We start from the raw sequence: 27,499 nt of genomic DNA, 5'->3' as shown, positions 1-27,499 counted from the left end.
CCTCCTTAATAAAAGCCATCATCAACTGCTCCATCTGGGGTCTCTGGCTTGCAGCAGCCCTCCCCCACCGCCTTGCTTACACTGGCCGCTGCTGCAGTACAGGCCCGTTCCAACTCTTTAGCCTGGTCTCTCATTGTCTTCTGCCGGGTTTGATAACCAGCAGCCATACCACTCTCGGGGGAAACTACTCCTCCAACTTTCACCTATGCCTTTTCATCAAATTTCCACCCTGTATCGGGTAAAATGAGATTATAAGGAGCTGTAGGGGTGGAAACGTTTATGTGGGATCGATGTTCCCATCCCCCCTCCTGTTTTATGGGACTGTTTGTGTTTCACATCTGTTTGTTTGCTTTTGGAGAAGGCTACCTGGAGTTCAGGAGAAGTCCTTCTTTGGCTGGGAGAGAGTAAGGCCAGCAAGAGGCCTTCTTCCCTGAGTTGAGGAGTGGGGGGGTGGGGAGGGAGGGGGAGGTCATTCGGAGACACCTTTGGCCTGGGGCAGCCAAGAGGGGTGGCCAGGGGAGGGGGGAAAAGGGAAGTGGGGGGGGAAGAAGGGGAAATGCGGGGGGGAGGTTTCTGCGACATGGCAGGGGGTGAGAGATGATATGGTCAAGGGTGGAGAAAGGGGCCATTTGGGATGGGCTAGGTACAGAGTGGAATTAAAGGGGCGGGAGTTAAGTAGGGAAGATGACAGACGGTAGAGGGGATTGGTGGCGCAAGCCTCCAGTAAGGTTGGTACCGTGGAAAGTCCGGGGACTGAATGGGCCGGTTAAAAGGTCGCGGGTGTTCCCGCACCTCAGTAGCTTGAAAGCGGGGGTTGTCTTCCTGCAGGAGATGCACCTCCATGTGAAGGACCAGGTTAGGTTAAGGAAGGGGTGGGTCAGGCAGGTTTTTCACTTGGGGTTTGATTTGAAATCGAGGGGTGTGGCGATTTTAATGAGCAAAAAAATGGGATTCGTGAGTGCGAAGGAGGTGAGGGATCCAGGTGGGAGATATGTGATTGTGAGTGGGGTATTGGAAGGGGCACCGGTAGTGTTGGTAAATGTGTATGCCCCAAATTGGGATGATGTGGGTTTTATGAGGGGGTTGCTGGCAGCAATCCCAGATTTGGCCACGTACCAGTTGGTCATGGGAGGAGATTTTAACTGTGTCCTGGAGCCGAGGGTGGATAGATCGAGTCCCAGGTCGATGGGTAGGGTACGAATGGCAAGGGAGCTGGGGGGGTATATGGAGAGGATGGGTATGGTGGATCTATGGTGCTTTCAGAACCCAGAGGGAAGGGAGTATTCCTTCTTCTCACACGTCTATAATGTGTATTCGAGGATTTACTACTTTGTAGTGAGTCGGGAGATTTGGGTTGGGGTGGAGAGGGCAGAGTATGCGGGGATAGTTATCTCGGACCAGACACCCCACTGGCTGGATATTCGGTTTAGATTGGGACGAGAGCAGAGGCCGGGGTGGAGGTTTGACTCGGGGTTGTTGGCGGATGGAGGTTTTTATGATAAGGTGCGGTTGGCGATTAGGGATTATGTGGAGTTGAATCAGAATGGGGAGGTGTCGGCGGGCATTTTTTGGGAACCACTGAAGGCAGTGGTCCGGGGAGAAATTATTTTGTTTACGGTTCGTGCGAATAAGGAAAGGAGGGCGGAACATGACCGTCTAGTGAGCGAGATAGTGGAGGTGGACAGGGAATATTCGAGGGTGCCCACCGTGGAGGGATTAGCCAGGAGGAAAAAGTTGCAGGGGCAATTTGACAGGCTGACAACGGGGAGGGCGATAGGGCAATTGCGTAGGGCAAGAGGGGTGCAATACGAGTATGGGGAGAAGGCGAGCCGCATGCTGGCGCACCAGCTGCGGAGGCAAGCTGCGTCCAGGGAAATATTGAAGATCCGGACTGGGGCTGGGGATGTGGTGTCAGAGCCAGGGAAGATAAAGAAGGCATTTAGAGAGTATTACCAGGGATTTTATGAGGCAGACCCAGGAGGAGAGGAGGGGGACATGGGGTGGTTTCTGGACGAGCTGGAATTTCCCCAGGTGGAGGAAGCAAAGAGGCAGGCATTGGAGGAGCCCCTGGGGCTGGGGGAGGTGCTGGATAGTATCGGGGTATGAAGTCGGGGAAGACCCCTGGGCCGGATGGGTACACGGCAAAATTTTATAAGGGATTTGTGGCGGACCTGGCACCACATCTGTTGGGGGCGTTTAATGAAGCACTGGAGAAGAGGGAGTTGCCGGAGACGATGAAGCAGGCAGTAATCACACTAATCCCCAAAAAAGGGAAGGATCCGGTGGAATGTGGGTCGAATAGGCCCACATCACTATTGAACACAGATGTGAAAGTATTGGCTAGGTTGTTGGCGGGGAGGATGGAGGATTGTGTCCCGGGGGTGGTTGCAGAAGATCAAACAGGCTTTGTGAAGGGCAGGCAGCTCGCGAGTACAAAGAACAAAGTACAAAGAACAAAGAACAAAGAAATGTACAGCACAGCAACAGGCCCTTCGGCCCTCCAAGCCCGTGCCGACCATGCTGCCCGAGTAAACTACAATCTTCTACACTTCCTGGGTCCGTATCCCTCTATTCCCATCCTATCCATGTATTTGTCAAGATGCCCCTTAAATGTCACTATCGTCCCTGCTTCCACCACCTCCTCCGGTAGCGAGTTCCAGGCACCCACTACCCTCTGCGTAAAAAACTTGCCTCGTACATCTACTCTAAACCTTGTCCCTCTCACCTTAAACCTATGCCCCCTAGTAATTGACCCCTCTACCCTGGGGAAAAGCCTCTGACTATCCACTCTGTCTATGCCCCTCATAATTTTGTAGACCTCTATCAGGTCTCCCCTCAACCTCCTTCGTTCCAGTGAGAACAAACCGAGTTTATTCAACCGCTCCTCATAGCTAATGCCCTCCATACCAGGCAACATTCTGGTAAATCTCTTCTGCACCCTCTCTAAAGCCTCCACATCCTTCTGGTAGTGTGGCGACCAGAATTGAACACTATACTCCAAGTGTGGCCTAACTAAGGTTCTATACAGCTGCAACATGACTTGCCAATTCTTATACTCAATGCCCCGGCCAATGAAGGCAAGCATGCCGTATGGCTTCTTGACTACCTTTTCCACCTGTGTTGCCCCTTTCAATGACCCGTGGACCTGTACTCCTAGATCTCTTTGATTTTCAATACTCTTGAGGGTTCTACCATTCACTGTACATTCCCTACCTGCATTAGACCTTCCAAAATGCATTGCCTCACATTTGTCCGGATTAAACTCCATCTGCCATCTCTCCGCCCAAGTCTCCAAACAATCTAAATCCTGCTGTGTCCTCTGACAGTCCTCATCGCTATCCGCAATTCCACCAACCTTTGTGTCGTCTGCAAACTTACTAATCAGACCAGTTACATTTTCCTCCAAATCATTTATATATACTACAAAGAGCAAAGGTCCCACCACTGATCCCTGTGGAACACCACTGGTCACAGCCCTCCAATTAGAAAAGCATCCTTCCATTGCTACTCTCTGCCTTCTATGACCTAGCCAGTTCTGTATCCACTTCTCCCTGCTTCCTTAGTTAGGCCACACTTGGAGTATAGTGTTCAATTCTGGTCGCCACACTACCAGAAGGATGTGGAGGCTTTAGAGAGGGTGCAGAAGAGATTTACCAGAATGTTGCCTGGTATGGAGGGCATTAGCTATGAGGAGCGGTTGAATAAACTCGGTTTGTTCTCACTGGAACGAAGGAGGTTGAGGGGAGACCTGATAGAGGTCTACAAAATTATGAGGGGCAAAGACAGAGTGGATAGTCAGAGGCTTTTCCCCAGGGTAGAGGGGTCAATTACTAGGGGGCATAGGTTTAAGGTGAGAGGGGCAAGGTTTAGAGTAGATGTACGAGGCAAGTTTTTTACGCAGAGGGTAGTGGGTGCCTGGAACTCGCTACCGGAGGAGGTGGTGGAAGCAGGGACGATAGTGACATTTAAGGGGCATCTTGACAAATACATGAATAGGATGGGAATCGAGGGATACGGACCCAGGAAGTGTAGAAGATTGTAGTTTAGTCGGGCAGCATGGTCTGCACGGGCTTGGAGGGCCGAAGGGCCTGTTCCTGTGCTGTACATTTCTTTGTTCTTTGACTTACACAGGGGTACGAGGCAGGGGTGCCTGCTGTCGCAGCTGCTGTTTGCGCTGGCCTTGGAGCCATTGGTGATGGCACTCAGGGGTCGGCAGAGTGGCAGGGGATAATGAGGGGACAGAGGGAGCATCGGGTGTCGCTCTATGCCGATGACCTCTTGCTGTATGTTTCGGATCCGTTGGAGAGTATGGGAAGGATTATGGGCCTGTTGGAGAGGTTTGGAAGGTTCTCGGGATACAAGCTGAATGTCGGGAAAAGCGAGGTATTCCCGGTGAATGAGCTGGCACAGCGGGCTAATTTAGGGGGGATGCCATTTACGGTAGCGAGGGATAGGTTTAGGTATTTGGGGATTCAGGCAGCGAGGGAATGGACGGGGCTCCATAAGTGGAACTTAACGAAGCTGGTGAAGGAGGCCAGGGAGGGTCTTAAGAGGCGGGATACACTGCACTTAACGTTGGCGGGGAGGGTCCAAGTGGTGAAAATGAATATTCTGCCGAGGTTCTTGCTTATCTTTCAGGCTCTCCCGATCTTTATACCAAAGGCCTTTTTTCGGAAAGTGGACACAATCATCTCTGACTTTGTATGGGCGGGGAAGGTGCCGAAGGTGGGGAGGCTACAGAGGCAAAGGTGCATGGGGGGTTGGTGTTGCCGAACTTGCTTCATTATTATTGGGCGGCTGTGGTGAATGTATAGTGCTAATAATTCACCAGTGCATTTGTATCTAGTGCTAATAATTCACCAGTGCATTGTATCATGCTCTGCTGTTGTGTTATGTTGTTAACCCTGTGGGCTCCACCGATGGGCCATTTGGTGGCTTCACCCACAGGGGGATATGTTGGGGCATGTACGGGCTCCGCCCATGGCTCCTCCCCTTAAGAGGAAGTATAAAGAGCAGCTGACCTGCAGGCAGTTCCCAGTCGCAGGCAGGCACTGTTCTAAGCTGATTAAAACCACGGTTTACCTCTCCTCGTGTCTTTGAGTGAATTGATGGTCGCATCAGCGGCGAAGTTGGACAAGGTGCAGCGGTGGTGGGAAGGAGAAGGGGATGAGTGGGTTAGGATGGAGGAGGAATCTTGTAAGGGGTCTAGTTTGAGGGCTATGGTGACGGCAGCATTGCCAATGGCTCCGAGTAGGTATTCAGGGAGCCCAGTGGTGCAGTCCATGGTGAAGATATGGAATCAGCTGAAGAGGCATTTTAGGGTGGAAGTGATGTCGGTGCTAACGCCGCTGTGCGAGAATCATGGGTTTGAGCCAGGGGGGATGGATAGTGTATACAGGAGGTGGAGGGAAGTGGGGCTGGTCAAGGTGAGGGATTTGTATTTGGAGGAAGGGTTCGCCAGTCTGGAGGAGCTAAGGGAGAGGGTAGAGCTGCCGAGGGGTAGTGAGTTCAGGTATCTACAGGTTAGGGACTTTGCATGAAAGGTCTGGAAGGGGTTCCCTAGATTGCCGGGATACACCCTGCTGGAGCGACTGATGCTTCCGGATGTGGAAGGGGAGGGAAGAATTGGGGATATATATAAGTGGCTGGGGGAGCAGTGAGGTGAGCAGGTGGTGAAGATCAAGGAGAAATGGGAAGCGGAGTTGGGAATGGAGGGTCAATTGGGGAGTATGGAGTGAGGCACTGTGAAGGGTAAACGGGACCTCCTCTTGTGCAAGGATGAGCCCGATACAGTTTAAGGTGGTGCACAGGGTGCATATGACTCGGGCGAGAATGAGTGGGTTCTTTCAGGAGGTAGCAGATGAGTGTGAGAGGTGTGGGCGTGGGCCAGCGAATCATGCGCACATGTTTTGGGGTTGCGAAAAATTTGGAAGATTCTGGGCGGGAGTGTTCGCGGTCTTAGCCAGGATAGTGGAGGAGGAGGTAGACCCGGACCCTTTGGTGGCGATATTTGGGGTTTCAGAGAAGCTGGAGCTCATGGAGAGGAGGAAGGCCGATGTCTTGGCCTTCGCCTCCCTGATTGCACGGCGACAAATTTTGCTGGAGTGGCGGTCGGCATCGCCACCGGGGGTAGCAGCTTGGTTGGGTGACCTGTATAACTTCCTGCGGTTAGAGAAGATAAAGTATGAATTAAGGGGCTCAGCAGGGGAGTTTGAGAAAAGTTGGGGGATGTTTGAGGAGCTGTTCATTGCAGGGGGGCAGGAGGGAGGGGGGGGGGGGGTGATGGGGAGAGTGGGGGGTGAAAAAGGAGAAAAATCTGTACAAACTGTATAGCTGGTTGCTGGGAAGTATGTTTCCAGGGGTGTTTATTTGCTGTAACCTACTTTTTTACAAGTTTATAATAAAATGCGTTTTTTTAAAAAGATAGATTAGATGAAGAATTTAGGAGCATTTTCTTATGGGCCAGGGCTTAGAAACTCCAAAGTATATTATGAAGTCCACCTGACCTACAACCTTTATGTTGAATTTGACTAGGATGAGCACAAGAGCCTTCTCTTCAGGTGGGATTCAACAGTCCTCCTGGACACTTGAATCAAAATAATCTCTATTCTAAGAACTTAGTTAACCTTTATATAAACACACATCAAGAATATTTATCTATTACAAACATAAAAGATACCCCACACAGCTACAGTAATCTATGTATAACACTTAATGGATTCCTCCTTAACTGTTAAAATCCCATAAACCAAAAAACCCTTTTCAAGGGTGTGGCCCAGCACTCTGCATTCTCACTTGAATAAAGCTGGCTTTCCCAGAGATTCTGACCCCGTCTCACCAGCAGGTTCAAACCCTTCCGGAAAGCAAACAATATCTAAAGCCACCAAAACAACTTCTGTTCTCTGTCTGTAGTCCACAGCAGCCAAAAGTGAAAGTAAAAATAGCTCACACAGTCACTGCCCAGCTCCACCCACCAAATGACATCACTGAAGCCATGTGATAAGACAAAACCCTTCCTTAAAGGGACATTCACATGACATTTTCCTGATGCAAAAAGTGATGAGAATGTGAAGCTTGCTGCCACATAGAGTGGCTGAAGCTGACAGCTCTATCACGCCTGAAAGGGAGGTTTGATACGTACATGAAGAAGAAGAGAAAAGAGCAGGGTTGCCAACTCTGTTTAGAGGTATCTCTAGCGTTTTTGTTATATAACATTTGATCACATGGCATTCAACAATGTGACACCATTCATTTGATGGCATTTGCCCACTGCTTGCAAATGTCATTGCATTTACACGAGCTGTGTGTCTCAGTATCATTAAAAAGGAAAACAAAATATTTGACATTTTGTTGCATTGCAAGATGAATAGCATAACTTAGCAACAAAAAGCTTCGAACAGTTTGAGGGTATTAAATGGAAGCCAATCCACCAGAGAATCATAGACCTTTCCAGCACAGAAAGCGGCCTTTCTGCCCATCTTGTCTGCCGGCTATCACTTCCACCCAAAGAACAGGGCTTGGAACCTCAGAATATCAGGATGCAAGGGCAAGGTGGGTGATGTAATTACAGTGGAGGCAGACCAATTATAGACCAGTTGAACTGAATGATTTGTTTGGAAGTAATGTATAGATCTATGTAATACTGACCTTTCCAACTTCTCTTTTTTCATCAAGCCGAATCTGATCAATGAATTTATAGAGCTTGCGGCAAAGAATATTGTTGAGGATTGTCCGTGCTTCTTCCAATTCAGGTTCAGATGAATTCAGGATCTGCTGAAATATATTATCTGGAAAAAAAGTCAAGCTCCAATCAACTAAAGTATGGCCTGTGAAAGTGGGCTCCTGTAACACTGGCGCCAACAGCACTATGAAGGGCCAAACAGTTTACAATGATGCCAACCAGGCTTCCTGGGAAGGGCATGAGTGTAGGCATGTCATGTGGATCCCAGAAGGGGCAGTGGAAACACTGCAAGATCTCAGAAAACATTCTGATTCCATTGACGCTGATTCAATAAACTTCCTCTGCACATTGACACTGAACACCAGTTCTGATCAGTCCCAGCTGTGTTTAAGAGCACAAGCGATGGTCCCCTTCCCCACCCCACCCCCCGTTAGCGTTATATAAACCGGCCAGGTGCAATTTTTCGGGTGAGATACTTTTGACTTGGGGCACAGTAGCCATGTCACTGAACTAGTAATTCAGAGGTCCTGGCTGATGCTCTGGTGATATGAGTTCAAATCCCACCACGGCAGATCGTGGAATTTAAATTAGAACCTGGAATATAAAGCTAGTCTCAGTAATGGTGGCCATGAAAAGCTGTCATCAATTGTTGTAAAAAAAACATCATTTGTGTCTTTTAGGGAAGGAAGTCTGCCGTCCTTACCTGGTCTGGTCTACATGTGACTCCAGACCCATAGCAATTAACTCTTAACTGGCCTTTGAAACTGGTGCGCGACAATCACCAGGCAGGAATGTTCCCTTCCAGTCGGGGAACACTTCAGCAGTCAAGGGCATTCCGCCTCTGATCTCCGGGTAAGCGTTCTCCAAGGCGGCCTTCAGGACGCGCGACAACGCAGAATCGCCGAGCAGAAGCTCATAGCCAAGTTCCGCACACATGAGTGCGGCCTCAACCGGGACCTGGGATTCATGTCGCATTACATTCACCCCCCACCATCTGGCCTGCGAAATCCTACCAACTGTCCTGGCTTGACACAATTCACACATCTTTAACCTGGGGTTACCCCATCTCTGGATCTGTAAAGATTTAATCACCTGCTAATGCTCGCATTCCAAGCATTGTCTGGCATCTTTGATTCTGTCTATATATATGTTTCTGGAACATACCTCTGCATTCACCTGAGGAAGGAGCAGCGCTCCGAAAGCTAGTGACATCGAAACAAACCTGTTGGACTTTAACCTGGTGTTGTAAGACTTCTTACTGGGCCTTTGAAATGGCCTAGCAGACCATTCAGTTCAAGGGAAATTAGGGTTGGGAACTAGATGTGCAGGTTAGGTGGATTGACCACACTAAATTGCCCCTTAATTGAAAAACAAAATAATTGGGTACTCTATAATTTTTTTTTTTAATTCTAAAAAGCTAACTTAATGAATTATTTTAAAATCATTTAGGAACTTGACCCATTTTTCTATAATCTCTGACTCTTGAAACTGAACGTTACACCAGGATTCAAAAAAAACTTTATATCTGACTGAATCGCACAGAAGCACTCACCTGTCAGTTTGGTGTACGCCACCATGTCATCGATTGCTGTGGAGATTTTATAAAGTCTCCCATTCGCTCCACTTATCTTGATATGTGGATCTGCCAACAGCAATGCCTCTGTGATCCTGAGGGATTAAATATTTTCAGAAATGTGTCAGCAATGTTTTCCAAACAAGAGGATTGTTAAATTGTTTGCCCAGGATTCAGTGCCATGGGGGACAGACTGAAGCCCAGGGTTGATCAATGGTCTGTACGGAGTTTGCACAGCTGATCCGGCACAGCAGCAATGGCCTGTTAGTGGCCTCAGTGTCCTTTGGATCGGGATTAAAGAGAATACAAATCCGCCTGGTTCCTAATGTTGGCCAACAGCCAGGCGACTGTTGCTGCAGCGTAAACGTGTCACTGTCAGTGAGGACCAGGCGGGCTTGAGTTTGGTTTCTCTTGGGGGACGTCAATTGGCTACTGACCCTCATCATCACGGGTTCATAGTTAGAGATAAGGTGCTAGAAGACGACTGAAAACAGGGACTTGGACTTCGCAACGAGTTCCTTCAGGAGGAAAGGAGATGAAAGAAAGAAAAAAAAAGTCCGAGAGAGACACAACTTCACTGCAGCTATACTCACATCCACTCGATGATGTTGGTCACTCTGTGCTGACAGGCTCTTCGATGCAAAGTGTAACGCATGTGAAACATGTCATACAAATCACCAGCCTCCTGCCGAGAAAGACAAAAACTGGAGTTAAACTCTTGGTCATCAACCTGTGCATCAGCAGCAAAGTTCCCGGACAGATAGCATGGAGCAGGATTTACCAGTGAGTAAATCAGTTAAAATAGGAACCCATAGAGCAGAATGGTGGCGCAGTGGGTTAGCCCTGCTGCCTCACGGCACCGAGGTCCCAGGTTCGATCCCGGCCCTGGGTCACTGTCCGTGTGGAGTTTGCACATTCTCCCTGTGTCTGCGTGGGTTTTGCCCCCACAACCCAAAGATGTGCAGTTTAGGTGGATTGGCCACGCTAAAATTGCCCCTTAATTGGAAAAAAAAATGAATTGGGTACTCTGAATTTATTTTTTCAGAAAAATAGGAACCCAAGATAATTCAATACATTTTTTCATTTAAAGTACTTGGACACCTCTGGCGAGGCCAGCATTTATTGCCCATCCCTAATTGCAATTGAGACGGTAGTGGTGAGCTGCCTTCTTGATCCGCTGCAGTCCAGATGGTGTAGGTACATCCACGGTGCTGTTAGGGAGTGAGTTCCAGGATTTTGACCCAGTGACAGTGAAGGAACAGCAAAATATTTATAAGTCAGGATGGTGAGTGACTTGGATCGGAACTCCAGGCGGGGTTGTCCCATGTTCTGCTGCCCTTGTCCTTCTAGATGATAGTGGTCATGGGTTTGGAAGGTGCTGTCTCAATAGCCTTGGTGAGTTCCTGCAATGCATCTTGCAGATGGTACACATGGCTACTGCTATACATCAATGGTGGATAGAGTGAATGTGGAAGGGGTAGAAATCAAGCGGGGCTGCTTTGTCCTAGATGGTGTCAAGCTTCTTGCGTGTTCTTGGAGCTGCACTCATCCAGGGAAGTGGAGAGTATGCCATCACATTCCTGAGTTGTGCCTTGTAGATTGTGGGCAGGATTTGGAGAGTTGGGTGAGTTACTTGTCAGCACAAGCTTGGATATTGTCCAGTAAAACCAGAAACAGAAAATGCTGGACAGGTCTGACAGCATCTGTGAAAAGAGAACGGAGCTAACGTTTTGAGTCTGGATGATTCCCTGCCAAAGCTCAAGGTCTTGCTGTATTTGGCCATGGACCTCTTCAATGTCAGAGGAGTCACGAATGGTGTTATTAATTGTGCATTGATGAAGCAACTGAAGATGGCTGGGCCCAGGATACTACCATGACAAATTCCTGCAGTAATGTCCCAGGACTGAGATAATTGACCTCCAACAACCACAACCATCTTCCTTGTGCCAGGTATGACTCCAGCCAGGGAACAGTTTCCCCACTGATTCCCATTGACTCCAGTTCAGGTAGGGCTCTTTGGTGCCACGCTTGGACAAATGCTGCCTTGGTATCAAGGACAGTCACTCACATTCACCTCTGGAGTTCAGCTCTTTTGTCCATGTTTGAACCAAGGCTGTAATGAGGTCAGGAGTTGAGTGGCTTTGGCGGACCCCAAACTGAGCATCAGTGAGCAGGTTATTGCTGAGTCAGTGCACTTGGTAGCACTGTTAATGACTCCTTCCATCACTTTACTGATGATTGAGAGTAGATGGGGCGGCAATTGGCCAGTTTGGATTTGTTATACTTTTTGTGTTCAGAACATGCCTGGGCTATTTTCCACATTGCTGGTGTTGTAGTTATACTGGAACAACTTGGCTAGTGGCATAGCTAGTTCTGGAGCACAAGTCTTCAGAACTATTGTCAGGATATTATCAGATCTCATAGCCTTTCGCAGCATCCAATGCCTTCAGCTGTTTCTTGATACCGTGCGGAGTGAATGGAATTGGCTGAAGACTGGCATCTGTGATACTGGGGATCGCTGAAGGAGACGGAGATGGACATCCACTCAAGGAAAGAGTGAAGAGCCCTCAAACCCTCCTGATAGGAGACGCAGATGTAGAACGATTGGACACACATAGTGAATAGTAGGAAGTTAGAGGTAGAAAACTGTAAGTTGTTGAAATGATGTAGAGCCATGGAAATAGATGTGAAAAGACTGAACTAGGGGAGAAAGAAATAGAGTTAGGATAGGAAGAAGTAAGGTCAGTGAGGCATTTACAGGCTGAAACATGGGTCTCTCAGGACAGTTCTGTTTGTGGATTTTCAGAAGGAAGTAGAATTGGACTCATCAGGGTTGCGGGTCAATGAGGTGAGAAGCTTTGGAGGACATTCATACTCACTCTGGACAATGCTTTGTTTCCCTATTACAGCCTTTACCTTTTGTTCCATGACATCTTTGTCACTTAATCTCCCCTGCCTACCTCATCCCAGCTGTTCCTTTTTGTTCTTCCTCCCCCCACCCCATTTCGGCAGCATGAATCCTGTCACATTTCTACGCTTCAGTTCTGAAGAAGTCATGTTAGACTCAAAACATTGGCTGAAATCTTCCTGTTCATTCGCAGCTGGGATTTTACGGTGCGGCTGAGAGTGAATGGAATTTTGGCTGGAATGCCAAATTTTCCATTCTCACTTGCAACAGGTCCCGCCACGGACAAGACCTGAGAACCCCGCCCATTTGCTCTGTTCCTCTCTCCACAGATTTGCGGAGTATTTCCATCACGCTCTTTTTAATTTCAGGTTTCCAACATCCACAGCATTTTTACTTCTATCAGGGTAATTCTATTCACTGATAGGTATTTACAAAAGAGAGCTAAAAGGAAATTGTTTGAATTTGGTACAAATAACATTCATTCTAGTTGATTGTTCTTTATGCTGTAGATTTCTATGATTGATCATGGCCTGCAGCGGTTCAAGAGGGCAACTTACCACCACCTTCTCAAGGGCAATTCGGGATGGGTAATAAATGCTGGCCTAGCCAGCAATGCCCACATCCCATGAATACATTTTGCAAATGCCTGATACGAGGTTCCCATATGGCAGATAGGGAGTGGGAAATAGTTGAATTGAATTTGCTGATGTCAGTAGCCGTTCTATTATAGACTTTAGTTTGCCTGAGCTAAAGTGGTGCACATCAGAATGTTATTTTACAAGACCACAATCTAATCATGACTCTCCATTCTATCGCACAACACATAGCACCTTATCTCGAGTGCAAATCAGCTTTGTTCCTTCAGTTTCACAAACTCGGGCAAACGCAAGGAATCGTGAAGAGTCAAAGTTGTTCTGGATTCCAAGGTGATAACAGTCCCTTCAGAAACAAAACAGGACACCATCAATCCCAGCCTTCATGTCATCTTGATCAACATGGTAAAACACTCTGCTGAATCAGCATGCATACCCCAAAAGAAGAGAGTTGTATTTTTAAATTGTAAGTAAGTTGCCCAGTGGGAAAAAGGGCTTCCTGATCTCACATCTAGATGGCCTACTTATGTTATCATTATGCTGTCATGCACTGGATTTGCCCACCAGAGATGTTATTTTCTCTGTGTAAAGAAAGACTTGCATTTACATGGGACCTTTCATGACCCCAAGGCATTCCAAAGCAATTTACTGCCAATGAAGTACTTTCAAAGTTTAGTCACTGTTGCAATGTAGGAAACGCAGTAGCCAATTTGTCCGCAACAAGCTCTCACAAACAACAGTATAATGACCAAGTAATCTACGTTTGTGATGTTGTCTGTGAGATAAATTTGGTCAATGGCCAGGGATAACTTCACTGATCTTCATCAAAATAGTGCCATGAGATATTTTATATCCACCTGATGGGGCAGATTGGACATCAGTTCAAAGTCTCATTTGAAAGTCAGCATTAGAGCATTCCCTTGATTTTTTTTGACTTTTGACTTTTCAAGCCTTGGAGTGAGGCCTGGACTCATGGGGCGCGATTCTCCGACCCCCCACCGGGTCGGAGAATTGCCGGGGGTTGGCGTGAATCCCGCCCCCGCCGTGTCCCGAATTCTCCGCCACCAGAGATTCGGCGGGGCTCCGGGGTCCTGGGGGGGGGCGCGGGGCGATCTGGCCCCGGGGGGGTGCCCCCACGGTGGCCTGGCCTGTGATCAGGGCCCACCGATCCGCGGATGGGCCTGTGCCGTGGGGGCACTCTTTTCCTTCCACCTTCGTCACGGTCTCCACTATGGCGGAGGCGGAAGAGACCCCCTCCACTGCACATGCGTGGGGATGCCGTGAGCGCCCGCTGACGCTCCCGCGCATGCGTCGCACGGCAAAGTCATTTCATCGCCAGCTGGCAGGGGACCAAAGGCCTTTCCCGCCAGCCGGCGGGGCGGAAATCACCCCGGCGCGGGCCTAGCCCCTCAAGGTGAGGGCTTGGCGCCCCAAGATGCGGAGAATTCCGCACCTTTGGGGCGGCACGATGCCGGACTGATTCGCGCCATTTTTGGCGCCAGTCGGCGGACATCGCGCCGATTGCGGAGAATCCCGCCCATGATATCTATCATATCCAATGATTTTTTAATCATTTTGAACGCTTTGATTATATTATCTCTCGATATTCTAAACTTAAGGAAGCGCAAACAAAGCTTATGCAAACTGTCCTCATAACATAACCTTTTGAGTCCTGACATAATAATAATTTTAATTAGTGTCACAAGTAGGCTTACATTAACACTGCAATGAAGTTACTGTGAAAATCCCTGAGTCGCCACACTCGGCATGTTCGGGTACACAGAGGGAGAATTCAGAATGCCCAATTCACCTAATAAGCACGTCTTTCGGGACTTGTAGGAGGAAACCAGAGCACCCGGAGGAAACCCACGCAGACGCGCAGACTCCGCACAGACAGTGACCCAAGCCGTGAATCAAATCCGGGTCCCTGGCACTGTGAAGCAACCAGAGCTAACCACTGTGACATCATTCCACTGACAAGAGAGAAAAGGTGCTCAGCAAGATTCCAATATATGCAGACAACCTCATGTAGCACTAAGCCATACAGACCAGATTGTCACAGGGAGATTCACAAACATCCTCAAACAAGGTGAGCAGGTGAGAGACCCGCTCGGCATGCAAACAAGGCAGCGGTTCCAGTAAAATCTCCCCTTCCTGTCCGGCCACTGCACCTGTACCCAAGGAATCTGTCCATGAAACCATTGTCAATTGCCATAAAGACCCATCTGGTTCACTAATGTCCTTTAAGGAAGGAAATCTGTTGTCCTGGCCTACAATGCTTACAGCAATGTGGTTGACTCTCAAATGCTCTTAGACATGGAGGACAGTTAGGGATGGCCAATAAATACTGACCCAGCCAGCTTATAAAATGTTTTTTTTAAATGAGCAGGACGAGAATGAAAATTAAAACAAAAGTCTTAATGTATAATTTTATATGAACTATATTGGGTACAGTCCACGATATGACGGAACAGATTTAAATTAATCTAAGAAAGCTGGGTGTCAGATCAGGAGCATTTTTTTACTCAGTGAGTTCTGATTAAGAACGTAACGACTGGATGAGTGGGTGAAAACATTCCATAATCCTTTTCAAAAGAATATTGGATATACACTGAAAGAAAAAATAATGTGCGGATATGTGGAAATAGCAGGGAAATGAGACTAATGTTTGGAGAGCTGGCACAGTACAATGTCTAAATAGCCTCCTTTTATGCTGTCTAATGCTAAAGTATGGGGCTTGTCCTTAAACGCAGAATACCACAACACAGAAACTTGCTTTAAATTATCTTTGGAATGTACCTGGTGAACTCTTCTGAGATGGATTATGAGACAATGCATCAAATGATCAGAGAGATTGAGGGAGCAGGTTTACCTGGCAAAGTAATCCCACTTGTCAACATCAATCCCATTTCTCTTATTGGCGACAATTTCATACAGAAAACCCTTCTCTCTGGGCCGACCTTTATATGGCCACTGAAAAAACAAGATTCCAGAGTCAGATACAAAATACTGTTCACAGCACAGATATTGACAAGCATCACTTGGCCGCTTCTCCCTATCTTCAATCTCCTTACTATGAACAAAAGGTGCAGTTGAAATTAGATTTCTCATCTAGTAGCTCTGCTCTGCCATACCCTACAGGGTGAGGATGTAGCACAGCAGCTTATCCAGTAATTGCCAACTTCTACCAACCCTGTGCAAACCAATCACCAGCACTCTGTCCTCCAAGTACACCGTTCTTTCCCCCCGATATCTCCTCTCCTAAAACTATAGAGATGTATGTTGCCGAGACACTGGCTCCCTCACCCAAGTAAGCGGCCTTCACCTTGACAACAAACTATTGAACTGTAGGGAGAATCAGACTGAAGCCTGCTCATGTTTTTAACCAACACCACACATGTATATTTCCAACCAATAGTTTTGGATAGCACATGAGTGCTGGAATCTGGCTAATCCTCTCCCTGAAGTGGAAGTGAGTTTGTAACAAGCATTCAAATGCTAAGCTACTGCAGGGAGCAGTTAGGGGTGAACTACATTTGTGTTTGACTGAAGTCATGTATAGGTCCAGATCAGGTAATGACAACATCCTCCTATGGTGTTCTTTGTGTTGCTTATTTAGGATGTTTGGCGTAATGTTCCACAATGACACAGTATAGCTTTTACTTAAACAAAGCTATGATTTTATTTACACTACTGAACTGGGTTTGGACTGGATTGGATTGGATTTGTTTATTGTCACGTATACCGAGGGACAGTGAAAAGTATTTTTCTGCGAGCAGCTCAACAGATCATTAAGTACATGAAATGAAAAGGAAATAAAAGAAATTACATAATAGGGCAACACAAGGTGCACAATGTAACTGCATAACACCGGCATCGTATGAAGCATGCAGGGGTCTAGTGTTAATGAGGTCAGTCCCTAAGAGGGTCGTTTAGGAGTCTGGTAACAGCGGGTAAGAAGCTGTTTTTGAGTCTATTTGTGCGTGTTCTCAGACTTCTGTATCTCCTGCCCGATGGAAGAAGTTGGAAGAGTGAGTAAGCTGGGTGCGAGGGTCTTTGATTATGCTGCCCGCTTTCCCCAGGCAGCGGGAGGTGTAGATGGAGTCAATGGATGGGAGGCAGGTTTGTGTGATGGACTGGGCGGTGTTCACAACTCTTTGAAGTTTCTTACGGTCCTGGGCCGAGCAGTTGCCATACCAGGCTGTGATGCAGCCAGATAAGATGCTTTCTATGGTGCATCTGTAAAAGTTGGTAAGAGTTAATGTGGACATGCCGAATTTCCTTAGTTTCCTGAGGATTTTGACACTTAGTCCGTTTAGAATACAGAATTGATCAATAACATCTAACTGCACTCATCTATTGCTAATCTCACTACTGGTATAAACGGGCAGCACGGTGGCGCAGTGGGTTAGCACTGCGGCCTCACAGCGCCGATGTCCCAGGTTTGATCCCGGCTCTGGGTCACTGTCCGTGCTGAGTTTGCACATTCTCCCCGTGTTTGCGTGGGTTTCACCCCCACAACCCAAAAGATGAGCAGGCTCGGTTGATTGGTCACACTAAATTGCCCCTGAATTAAATTTTTTTAAGAAAGACTACTGGTATAAACTATAATCTAACCTTCTCACACTAACTGCTCTAATGACCTTCACTAGCTGTCTCCTGCATGCACCCCTCCCCTAAGGTCTAGCACCACTGCTTTATGTAGTAGTATCTGCCGCTCCCTCTAGTGGCTATTCATGGTACTACATAATGCTGATAGTTATGATAATACCACATCCCTCTTTGTGAAAGAAAATAGTATTACAGTGGTTATGATATTTTCTTTTAACTCTGACCTTGCAGGCGTACTGTTGTCTAAATAACTTATTATCATACAATACAGTATATTTGTACTGACAGTTACATCACTTAGATGAGTATAAGTTAAATTTACAATCACAAGTTCAGTCTCTCTGGAGGTCGTCTTCTTCTGGTAGAACATCTCAGTGGAACATTCAAGGTGTTGGATTGCTCTGTCCCATCTTCTAGCTGTGTTAGTATTAAACTTGGATCTGGTACGGCAATGTCCTTGAATATACTGTCACGTGGAATAACGTTTTCACGTTGAGATTGAACCTTGTGCTTGACACAAAGTAATGCTCGTCTGTTTCTCCTGAACAGCGATCCTTGTTCTGGTCACACCAAGTAGATCCTAGGTGCTACCAGTTTCAGAACTTTTGCAAGATTTGGCTAGCCACCTTCTGGATATTGAATCCTCACAAAGTCCCCTTCATGAAGCTCAGCTGGAGGCTTGAGATGTCTATTGTAGACCTCTTGTTGCTTCGTTTTTGTGTTTGTGATTCTTTCACGTATCTTCTTGTTATCAGTTTCTGGACTGATGATTTGTGGTAAAGTGGTCCGTAGTCTTCTCCCCATCAACATCTGTGCAGGTGAGAGACCCGCTCGGTATGCAAGCAATGCTAATGACACGTCTTGACCATCTTCACTTACCTTGCAGAATAATCTAATTATCCCTACTCTCTCTGCTTTCCCGTTAGACTGTGGATAATGTGGGCTAGACGTCACATGGTTGAAATTATAATGCCCTGCAAACTGTGTCCATGCCCAACTCGAGAAGCATGGACCATTGTCAGAGACAATGTTAAGCGGAATACCATGGCGTGCAAAAATCGATTTTGTTGCCTTCATCACTGATCTGGCAGTCAAATCTCTCAACAACATCACCTCTGGAAAGATGGAGTAATAGTCTTTGACTATCAAATAGTCATGACCCTGAAAATGAAATAGATCCATGCCCACTTTGTTCCATGGACTGGTCACAATTCCCATCCGTTGCATGGTTTCTTTGCTCTGTGCAGGCTGATGCATCTGACAAATTGGACAAGCTTGAACATACTGATCGATCTCTCTGTTTATTCCCGGCCAATACACCGATTGTCTGGCTCACCTACGACACTTTCAATGCCTTGATGACCCTCGTGAATCCGCTGCAGAATCCCTAGACGTAAACTGGCAGGTATCACTATCATGTCTCCCTTTAGCAGGACACCATCAATTGTAGTCAGATTATCTCTGAAATGATGATTTGCAACCAGCAGGCCATCCTTCTCTGAGGTATTGTTTTACCTTCTGGAGCGTCAAGTCCTTTTCAGTTTTGGCTTTTATGGTTTGTAGTTTGTGATCTGGTAGTATCTTAGAAATTAAATAATTCCGGAGACTTCCGGTGACGGCGGGCGGGAGGCGGCCGTACAATGGAGAGCCCCCGCTCGGGAACGGCAATTTCGGGGCTTTAAGCCCAGTCCCAGGGTCCGCGGAGGCGGCAGAAGAAGGGAGAAGGCACAGAGGAGGCACTGAGAAGACACAGGAGGGAAAAAAACCCCAAAGAAAAATGTCGAGGGTGAGCAGAAAAACGGCCAAAAAAAAACCAGCTGGAGGTCTGTCGGGGAGTGGAAAGGTCAGCGCGGGGTCACCAGGAAAAATGGAGGCTGGAGCACCAGGGAAGGCCGCACTGCTTACGGCTGAAGAAATAACCAAGTTGCTGGCTGCGGAATTTGAAAAGCAGTTGGCGCAGATTGCGAAATGCATGGAGACGGTGAGGAAGGAGATGAGGGAGGTTTTGAGTGAGCTGGTGGAGGAGGCGATTTCCCCGGTGAGGACGGAGGTGGCGAGCGCAGTGGCGGAGGTGCGAGAGCAAGGGGAGGCGCTGAAGGAAGTGGAGGAGACGTTATTGCAGCAGGGTGATCAACTTGCCTCGATGGGGAAAGAGATGCGGAAGGTGATGGATACTAACAAGGATCTGCGAGGAAAAATGGAAGACCTGGAAAATAGATCCAGGCGACAGAACTTGAGGATTGTGGGGCTGCCCGAAGGAGTTGAAGGACCGAAGCCGACTGAGTATTTTGCCGCGATGCTGGCAAAACTACTGGGGGAGGGGGAGGACCCCTCCCGATATGAACTGGATCGGGCTCATCGGTCGTGGAGGCCTGTACCAAAGGCGAGTGAGCCGCCAAGGGCAGTGACTCTGTGCTTCCGTAGGTACAGGGTGAAGGAGAAGGTCCTGAGCTGGGCCAAGCAGAAGCGGGTGGTGCAGTGGGCTGGAGCTGGTATACGTGTATACCAGGACTTTACGGTGGAGCTGGCAAGGAGGCGGGCTGCCTTCAACCGGGTGAAGAGGGCACTGTACATTAGCAAGGTGCAGTGCGGCATTGTATATCCAGCGAAGCTGAGGGTGACTTACAAGCTCAGGGACTTTTATTTTGGAACGGCGGAAGCAGCGGAGGAGTTTGCGAAAGCAGAAGGACTGTGGTAGAACTGACAAACTGAGGAATGGCCATGTGCCGATGTAAACTCATGACTGTATTTTCTTTTTTGTATCACTGCGCGCGGGTGTAGAGATTAAAGGAGCCAAGGTGGTATATATTTGGACGAGGGAAAGGACGGGACTTTCACTCAAAATGAGAGTTCTTTGGGGTGTAGGTGGATATGCGGGGTTTGTGAGCTAAAAGGGATCTTTGGGCTTTCCTGGGGCAGGGCAAGTGGGAAAGGGACCCAGGCGGGGGCCTCCACGCTGGCCGGTGTGTGCCGGCCAGTGAACGGGAGTGAGGTGGGGGAGGGGCTGCGGCCATCGGAGCGCGGCAGAACAGTGTCCGAGTGGTCTAGCCGGGGTGGAAAGTTGGGGGGGAAGGAACCGAGGGTAGGGGGAGGAGTTTTACAAGAGGCAGTGGACAGGAGGAGCTGGAGACCTGGGGTGGGGGGGTGGGGTGTAAGATTAAGGGTGACTACGGGTAATCCCTGATTCATTTTTGTAATTTGTTTATGTAAACATGCGGGTTGAGGTTTGGGGGCTGGTGGGTAGATGGGATCATTGTTGTTATTATGGGGACTGACATATCTTGCTGATTATTGTTTATTGTTGATGGATGTAAATGTGGGAGAAAATGTGAAAATGGAGGAGAATTTTTTTTTTTAATTTAAAAAGAAATTAAATAATTCCACTATTCAGACTAACTTGGGTTCTGATGTTTCAGCATCAGACAAAGCTTTGTTTCCTGATGTTCCATTATCATTATTAGTTTTGGAGTGGTCATTCACATCACCCAGGTCTTCCCTGATTCTTCATCTATGTCACCTGAAGTACCGGTTGAGTGAATCCTTTCAACTAGCTGCAATCTTTCACAAGCAGCAACACCAATCAATGATGTTTTCTGACCCTCTACCACCTCAAAATCGATGGGAATCTCTATTGTCCCATTCTTCACGACGAGACACCATGACCCCTTTGTAGCTATCGTGTTACCATTGTAATCTGTGAGCTTTAACAGAGGCTTTCTGATTGCTTGCTTTAAAGATCAGAATGTGATAATATTTGCATGCGCTCCTGTGTCAATCTTGAATGGGATCAATTCACCATTTATTTCAAGTGAGACAGTCCAAGGGCAGCATGTGGCGCAGTGATTAGCACTGGGACTGTGATGCTGAGGACCCAGGTTCGAATCCTGGCCCTGGGTCACTGTCCGTGTGGAATTTGTACATTCTCACCATGTCTGTGTGGGTTTCACCCCCACAACCCAAAAGATGCGCAGGTTAGGTGGATTGGCCACGCTAAATTGTCCCTTAATTGGAAAAAAAATAATTGGGTACTCTAAATTTTTTTAAAAGTGAGACAGTCCACTCCTTTATTATCTTTGAGAGAATGTTTACTGACCTTTCTTCTCGATCCAATAAATCAATCTTAGTAATGGCTTCTCTCATGAACGTATCTGAAAGTGAATATGATGAGCAATCGTCTCGATCCTCTGATTTTGGATTTTGTCTCAATACTTTGCACACTCTGGATCCTTCTACCATCACTATAATGCTGCTTACAATTTGGTTACTGGAACAGTTGTTGCTAAACGACACTGTGCTGCGAAGCGATTCAGTCTACCACAATTGGAACAATGTTTCCCTCTCGCTGGACAATTTTTTTTTACTGTGGGGGGGGGGGGGGTCCACAGCGTGTGCACGTCACCATGCTCATCACATCACAATCAAAATGGCCACCGGCCGATTTCGCGCTCTTTTCCTTAGCCACGAATTCGGCACATTCGCTCAATGCCTGTTCGCTGGCCTTACACATATTTATAGCGTCTTCAATCGACAACACCGGTCTTTTGAATTTTTTCTCACGCACCCGTTCTCTGTTTATTCCAAACACAACTTTATCTCGCAGCATAGACTAGGAGCCTGAGGCAAAATTACCGGACTGCGCTCGGAGCTTAAGATCTGTGATGCCTGAATCTACAGACTCTCCTCTGACCTGCAGCCGTTTGTTTAACATAGAGCGCTCATAGAATTTTTTCACAATCGAACATCTCTGTAGCACCATGCTGTATTTACTTTTGTCCTTATCTGCACTGAATTCAAATGAATTGAGTAACTCCACTGTTTGCAATCCAGCCAAATGTAGTAGGAGAGCTATCTTACATTGGTCTGATGCATTTTCTAGCGCGAAGGGAGAAATAAAGACTTTGAACTGTTGCTTAAAAAAAGCCCAGTTCTGGCATAGTTTACCATGTGCCTTGAAGTGGTCAGGTTTCTTGAGACATTCCATCTTCTGATCATCTTTACTGTAGATTTTTTATGAGTTGTAGCTTCTGGATTGCAAAGTGGGAGGTGTTGACCTTGGGTAGGGTGCTCTTTCCAAGAGCCGATGCAGACTTGGTGGGCCGAATGGCCTCCTTCTGCACTGTAAATTCTATGAAATAAAATGCTATTCTACACTAATCTAATTACAGTTTCTTTCAAGGAATAGACACCTGGTACCATGTGGTATTCTGGTACCATGTGATATTCTTTGTGTTGCTTATATAGGACGGTTGGCATAGTGTTCCACAAAGACCACAGTATAGCTTTTCCTTAAACAAAGCTATGATTTTATTTACACTACTTTTTTTTTAAATATTTTTTTATTCTCCTTTTTCACATTTTCTTCCAAATTTACACCCACCAACAATAAACAATAATCAGTAACAAATATGTAAATCCCCATATCAATAACAACGATCCCATCCTCCCACCAAACCCCAAACATTAGCCCGCATGTTCACACAAACAAATGACAAAAAGGAATTAGGGATCACCTATAGTCACCATTAACCCTCACAGCCCCCCTCCCCCAACCCTCCCACCCACACGCCCCAACTTATGTTTGATGTTATCCAGTTCATGAAAGTGCATAATGAATAATGCCCATGAATTGTAGAACCCCTCCATCCTTCCCCTCAGTTCAAACTTAACCTTCTCATGAGTCAAGAATTCCAACAGTTCCCACCACCACACCAGGGCACAGGGTGGAGAGGTTGCTCTCCAACCTATCAGGATCCGCCTTCGGGCGTTCAACGAGGCGAAGGCTACAACATCTGCCTCCGCACCCGTTTCCAACCCTGGCTGGTCCGGCACCCCGAATATGGCCCCCCGGGGGCCCGGGTCCAGTTTCATGTGCACCACGTTAGAAATTACCCTAAAAACCTCCTTCCAGTAATCCTCTAGCTTTGGACAGGACCAAAACATATGAACGTGATTAGTGGGGCCTACCCCGCAACGTTCACACACATCTTCTACTCCTTCAAAGAATCGACTCATCTTCGCCCTCGTGAGGTGTGCTCTGTATACCACCTTCAGCTGCATCAGCCCCAAGCTCGCGCACGAGGTGGAGGCATTCACTCTCCAGAGAACCTCACACCAGAACCCCTCCTCCATAACCTCTCCCATCTCTTCCTCCCACTTTGCTTTGATCCCTTCCAGTGGTGCCTTCTCCTCTTCCAAAATAGCTCCCGTAAACCGCTAACACTACCCCCTTCTCCAGTCCCCCTGTCGTCAGCACCTCCTCCAGCAATGTGGAGGCCGGCTCCACCGGGAAGCTCTGTATCTCCTTTCTGGCAAAATCTCGAACCTGCATGTATCTAAACATTTCCCCCTGCTACAGCCCATACTTCGCTTCCAGCTCCTTCAATCCTGCAAACCGACCCCTAAGAAACAAATCTTTTAGTGTCTTAATCCCCTTCTCCTCCCATTTCCGAAAATTTCCATCCCACCTCCCTGGCTCAAATCTGTGGTTCCCCCAAATCGGCATTTCCCTTGAACCTGGCCCCAACCTGAAGTGTTGGCGAAACTGCCTCCAAATTCTCAATGAAGCCATTATTACCGGACTCACTGAGTATTTCCCCGGGGCTATCGGGAGCGGTGCTGTTGCTAGTGCTTTCAATCACGACCCCCTGCACAAACTCTCCTCCATTCTGACCCACTGGGAATCAACCCCTCTGACCCAGCTCCGCACCTTCTCCACATTTGCCGCCCAGTAGTAATACATCAGGTTCGGAAGACCCAAACCCCCTGCCTGCCTTCCCCTCTGTAGCAGCACCTTTCTAACTCTTCCCTCCCCATATGAACAAAGTAATCCTTCACACAATCTCTCTGAAAAAAGCCTTTGGGTGGAAAATCGGCAGCATTGGAAAATAAACAGAAATCGTGGCTACACGTTCATTTTAACCGCCTGTACCCGACCCGCCAGTGACAGAGGGAGACCATCTCACCTTGCCAGGTCAGCTTTCACTCTCCCCACCAAACTAGAAATGTTGTACCTGCGGAGCCCCCCCCCCCCCCCCCCTCCCGGGCAACCTGCACCCCCAGGTACCTAAAGTGAGTCCCTGCCCTACGCAATGGCAGTCCCCCCACCCCTGCCCCCACCCCCGGCCGAGACACCACAAAATACTCACTCTTGTCTAGATCTAGTTTGTACCCCGAGAAAAACCCAAACACCCGAAGGCTCTAATATTCCCCCTATCGACACACTCGGTTCCGACACGTATAACAGCAGGTCATCGGCATTTACGGACACCCTATGCTCTATCCCCCCCCCCCGCACTATTCCTTTCTATACCCCTGAACTTCTGAATGCGATGGCCAACGGCTCAATCACGAGTGCAAACAGCAGGGGGGACATAGGACATCCCTGCTTAGTCCCACGGTGGAGAGAAAAGTATCTCGAGCTGATGTTGTTTGTGCGGACTCTCGCCCTCGGCTCCTTATATAGTAGCTTTACTCAGTTCACAAATCTTGGTCCAATCCCAAACCGCTCCAGAACTGCCATCAAGTACCCCCATTCTACCCGGTCAAACGCCTTCTCGGAGTCCAATGCCACAACCTCCTCTGTTTCCCTCCCCTCTGCCGGTGCCATAACGACGTTCAATAGCCTTCTAATGTTTGAAAAGAGCTGCCTCCCTCTCACGAACCCCGTCTGATCTTCACCTATCACATTCGAGAGACACTCCTCAAGCCTACCTTCGCCAATACGTTTGGATTTTGTTTACACTACTAAACTGGGTTTCAACACTTAGTCATTTTATCATACTGAATTGATCAATAACATGTAACTACACTCATCGACTGCTAATCTCACTGCTGGTATAAACTATAATCTAACCTCACACTAACTACTCTTATGACCTTCACTCGCTGTATCCTGCGTACACTCCTCCCCTAAGGTGTAGCATCACTGCTTTACACAGTAGTATCTGTGGTGGTATGCATCGCTGTAAATACACAAGGGGTTAATGTACATACACTACACCTAGCTAGACACCAGAGGGAGCACCAGAGACATCATGACACACAGACATTCAACCAATAGGTCAGTAAGATAGGACACGACCACTGGGCAGTCACGACAGACCCAGACATGACACTACCACAGGGGAGCATTACACCAACCCATATATAAGGACACAGCACACATGCTCAGTCTCTTTCCAGTGGAGACATTTAGTGAGTACAGACAGGGTTGATTCAAAACACATCACACCCACCACGTGGATTGTAGCAGACTGGTTAGTTCGTCTGAGGAGCTATAGCAGAATTAACAGGAGAGTAGAATCCAAGTAAAAGAATTGTTAACAGTTAAATAAATGTGTTAAAGCTATCTCCAAGTCTGAACCTTCCTTTGTCAGAGTGCACATCAAGGAAGCAGCTTATGCTACGTCAAGAGCATAACAAAACATTATCTGCAGCCTCTAGTATCCTCTAGTGGCTATTCATGGTACTACATTAACCCTTGTAAGGCTGATAGTTATGATCATACCACACCTCCAAAGAACATTAACAAACCAGCTGGATTTTTCCAACATTCTGACAGCTTCACCAGATTTTTATTTCTAGATTTTTTTATTAAACTGAATTTAACCTCAGCCTCCCCTTTTAAGAAGTGAACTCTCATTTTCTGGATTATTAATCCAGTAATGCGACCAACCCGCTACCAAATCCAATGATCCTAATAATTGATCTGCTAACTGAACATTGAACAGGAATTGAACCAACTGTCCTGGCTTGAGACAATTCACACCTCTTTAACCTGGGGTTACCCCTATCTCTGGATCTGTAATCACTTAATTAACTGCAAATGCTCGCATTCTAAGCATTGTCTTGCATCTTTGACTTTGTCTATATATATGTTTCTGGAACATACCTCTTCATTCCCCTGAGGAAGGAGCAGCGCTCCGAAAGCTAGTGTTTGAAACAAACCTGTTGGACTTTAACCTGGTGTTGTAAGACTTCTTACTGTATTATTTTTAGAGCAGTTACCTTGCACAGACCATTCTATTTTGCTTTTCATTGGTTAATTGTCACTTACGTTTGAACCCGGTCCTTCCTCTGCCTTAGTTTCTGGACCTTTAATCTGCTCCTTGATAAATTTAAGATCATTTTCTAAATTTAGGTCATGTTTCTTAAAATCGCCTTCCAGATGATTGCATGAGATCAAGTGATCAAACATCATCGATGAAGCAATCTCGTGCTATAATAACTCAAAAGGAAAATTAGATCAACAATCTATGTCAACGAAGAATAAATTAAATTTACAGAAACTGATCCTATCCAACAATACAACATACTTGCTGTCTGTCTGCGTAAGGACTAAACCTGTTGAAAGGTGTTGCTCTTTTTAACCTTAGTCTATTTGCTCTGTTTACGTCACCTTTGCTCATGAGTCGCCAGGTATCTTTATGATACCGCCACGTGGTTCAAGTTCAGGTTATGATTAATAACACAGCACACCGCTTAGTAAGGATTAATACAACGGTCATTTATTATGTACAACAAGCAATATTAATACCCTAATACTACTTTCTATTTAATAAACCTATCTCTACTGGCCAATACTTAACTTAGGAAGAGCCCACCAGGTCAGGGAAACGAATGGCTTGTCCAATCAGATCTGGCCCGCGGGATTCAAAAGGCTGCTACAGGTCTGTGGCTAGGTGTCTCTACCGGATAGCGATCGCTGGTTTCAAACTTACAGTTGCCGGTTGCTGTTTTTGCGAAGGTCTCGAGCAGGCGAAGAGGAGAGAGAGAGAGATCTGAACTTGGACCCTCACTTTTATAGGGCCCAGGGGCTTCCCGCCTCCCGGGGCGGCCCTTGACCCTGAGTCCCAAGTGATTGGATCTGTCCCCAATCTCTGGGATCGATGTGTCCAATGGTGAGGCGGTTCCTCGATCGGGGGGTGGTCGCTCACCTGTCTTTGTTTCGGCCACTGCAGGCGCCGACAGGTCTGGCCCGGTATTCAATTGCTAATATGTTGCAATTGTTCCCGGGGATAGCCGATTTAACTGTGGATGTCTGAATAGATGGGCTGCAAACAGTCCTGAATGCAACTGCAAATACCTGGGTTGATGGGCTGTTGATAGCCCTGAGTATCGATCTGGGCTAACTT

At 47.3% G+C, this 27,499-nt stretch overlaps 1 protein-coding gene across 1 annotated transcript in view; it reads right to left on the bottom strand.

Annotated features, from left to right (window-relative positions):
- The window catches only part of LOC140428584 (deoxynucleoside triphosphate triphosphohydrolase SAMHD1-like), a 119,404-nt gene that overhangs the window by 57,388 nt on the left and 34,517 nt on the right, over positions 1 to 27,499 (bottom strand). The window contains exons 6-11 of the mRNA XM_072515222.1: positions 26,422 to 26,583; positions 15,628 to 15,728; positions 12,993 to 13,101; positions 9,848 to 9,939; positions 9,234 to 9,349; positions 7,648 to 7,787 (exon numbers count right to left, since the gene is read on the bottom strand). Coding sequence (XP_072371323.1) covers positions 7,648 to 7,787; positions 9,234 to 9,349; positions 9,848 to 9,939; positions 12,993 to 13,101; positions 15,628 to 15,728; positions 26,422 to 26,583 — 720 coding nt within the window. The remainder of the gene's footprint in view (positions 1 to 7,647; positions 7,788 to 9,233; positions 9,350 to 9,847; positions 9,940 to 12,992; positions 13,102 to 15,627; positions 15,729 to 26,421; positions 26,584 to 27,499) is intronic.

The sequence above is a fragment of the Scyliorhinus torazame genome, chromosome 8 (assembly GCF_047496885.1).
Source record: "Scyliorhinus torazame isolate Kashiwa2021f chromosome 8, sScyTor2.1, whole genome shotgun sequence".
In the NCBI taxonomy this organism is placed as follows: domain Eukaryota; kingdom Metazoa; phylum Chordata; class Chondrichthyes; order Carcharhiniformes; family Scyliorhinidae; genus Scyliorhinus; species Scyliorhinus torazame.
This window is presented reverse-complemented; position numbering and strand designations above follow the sequence as displayed.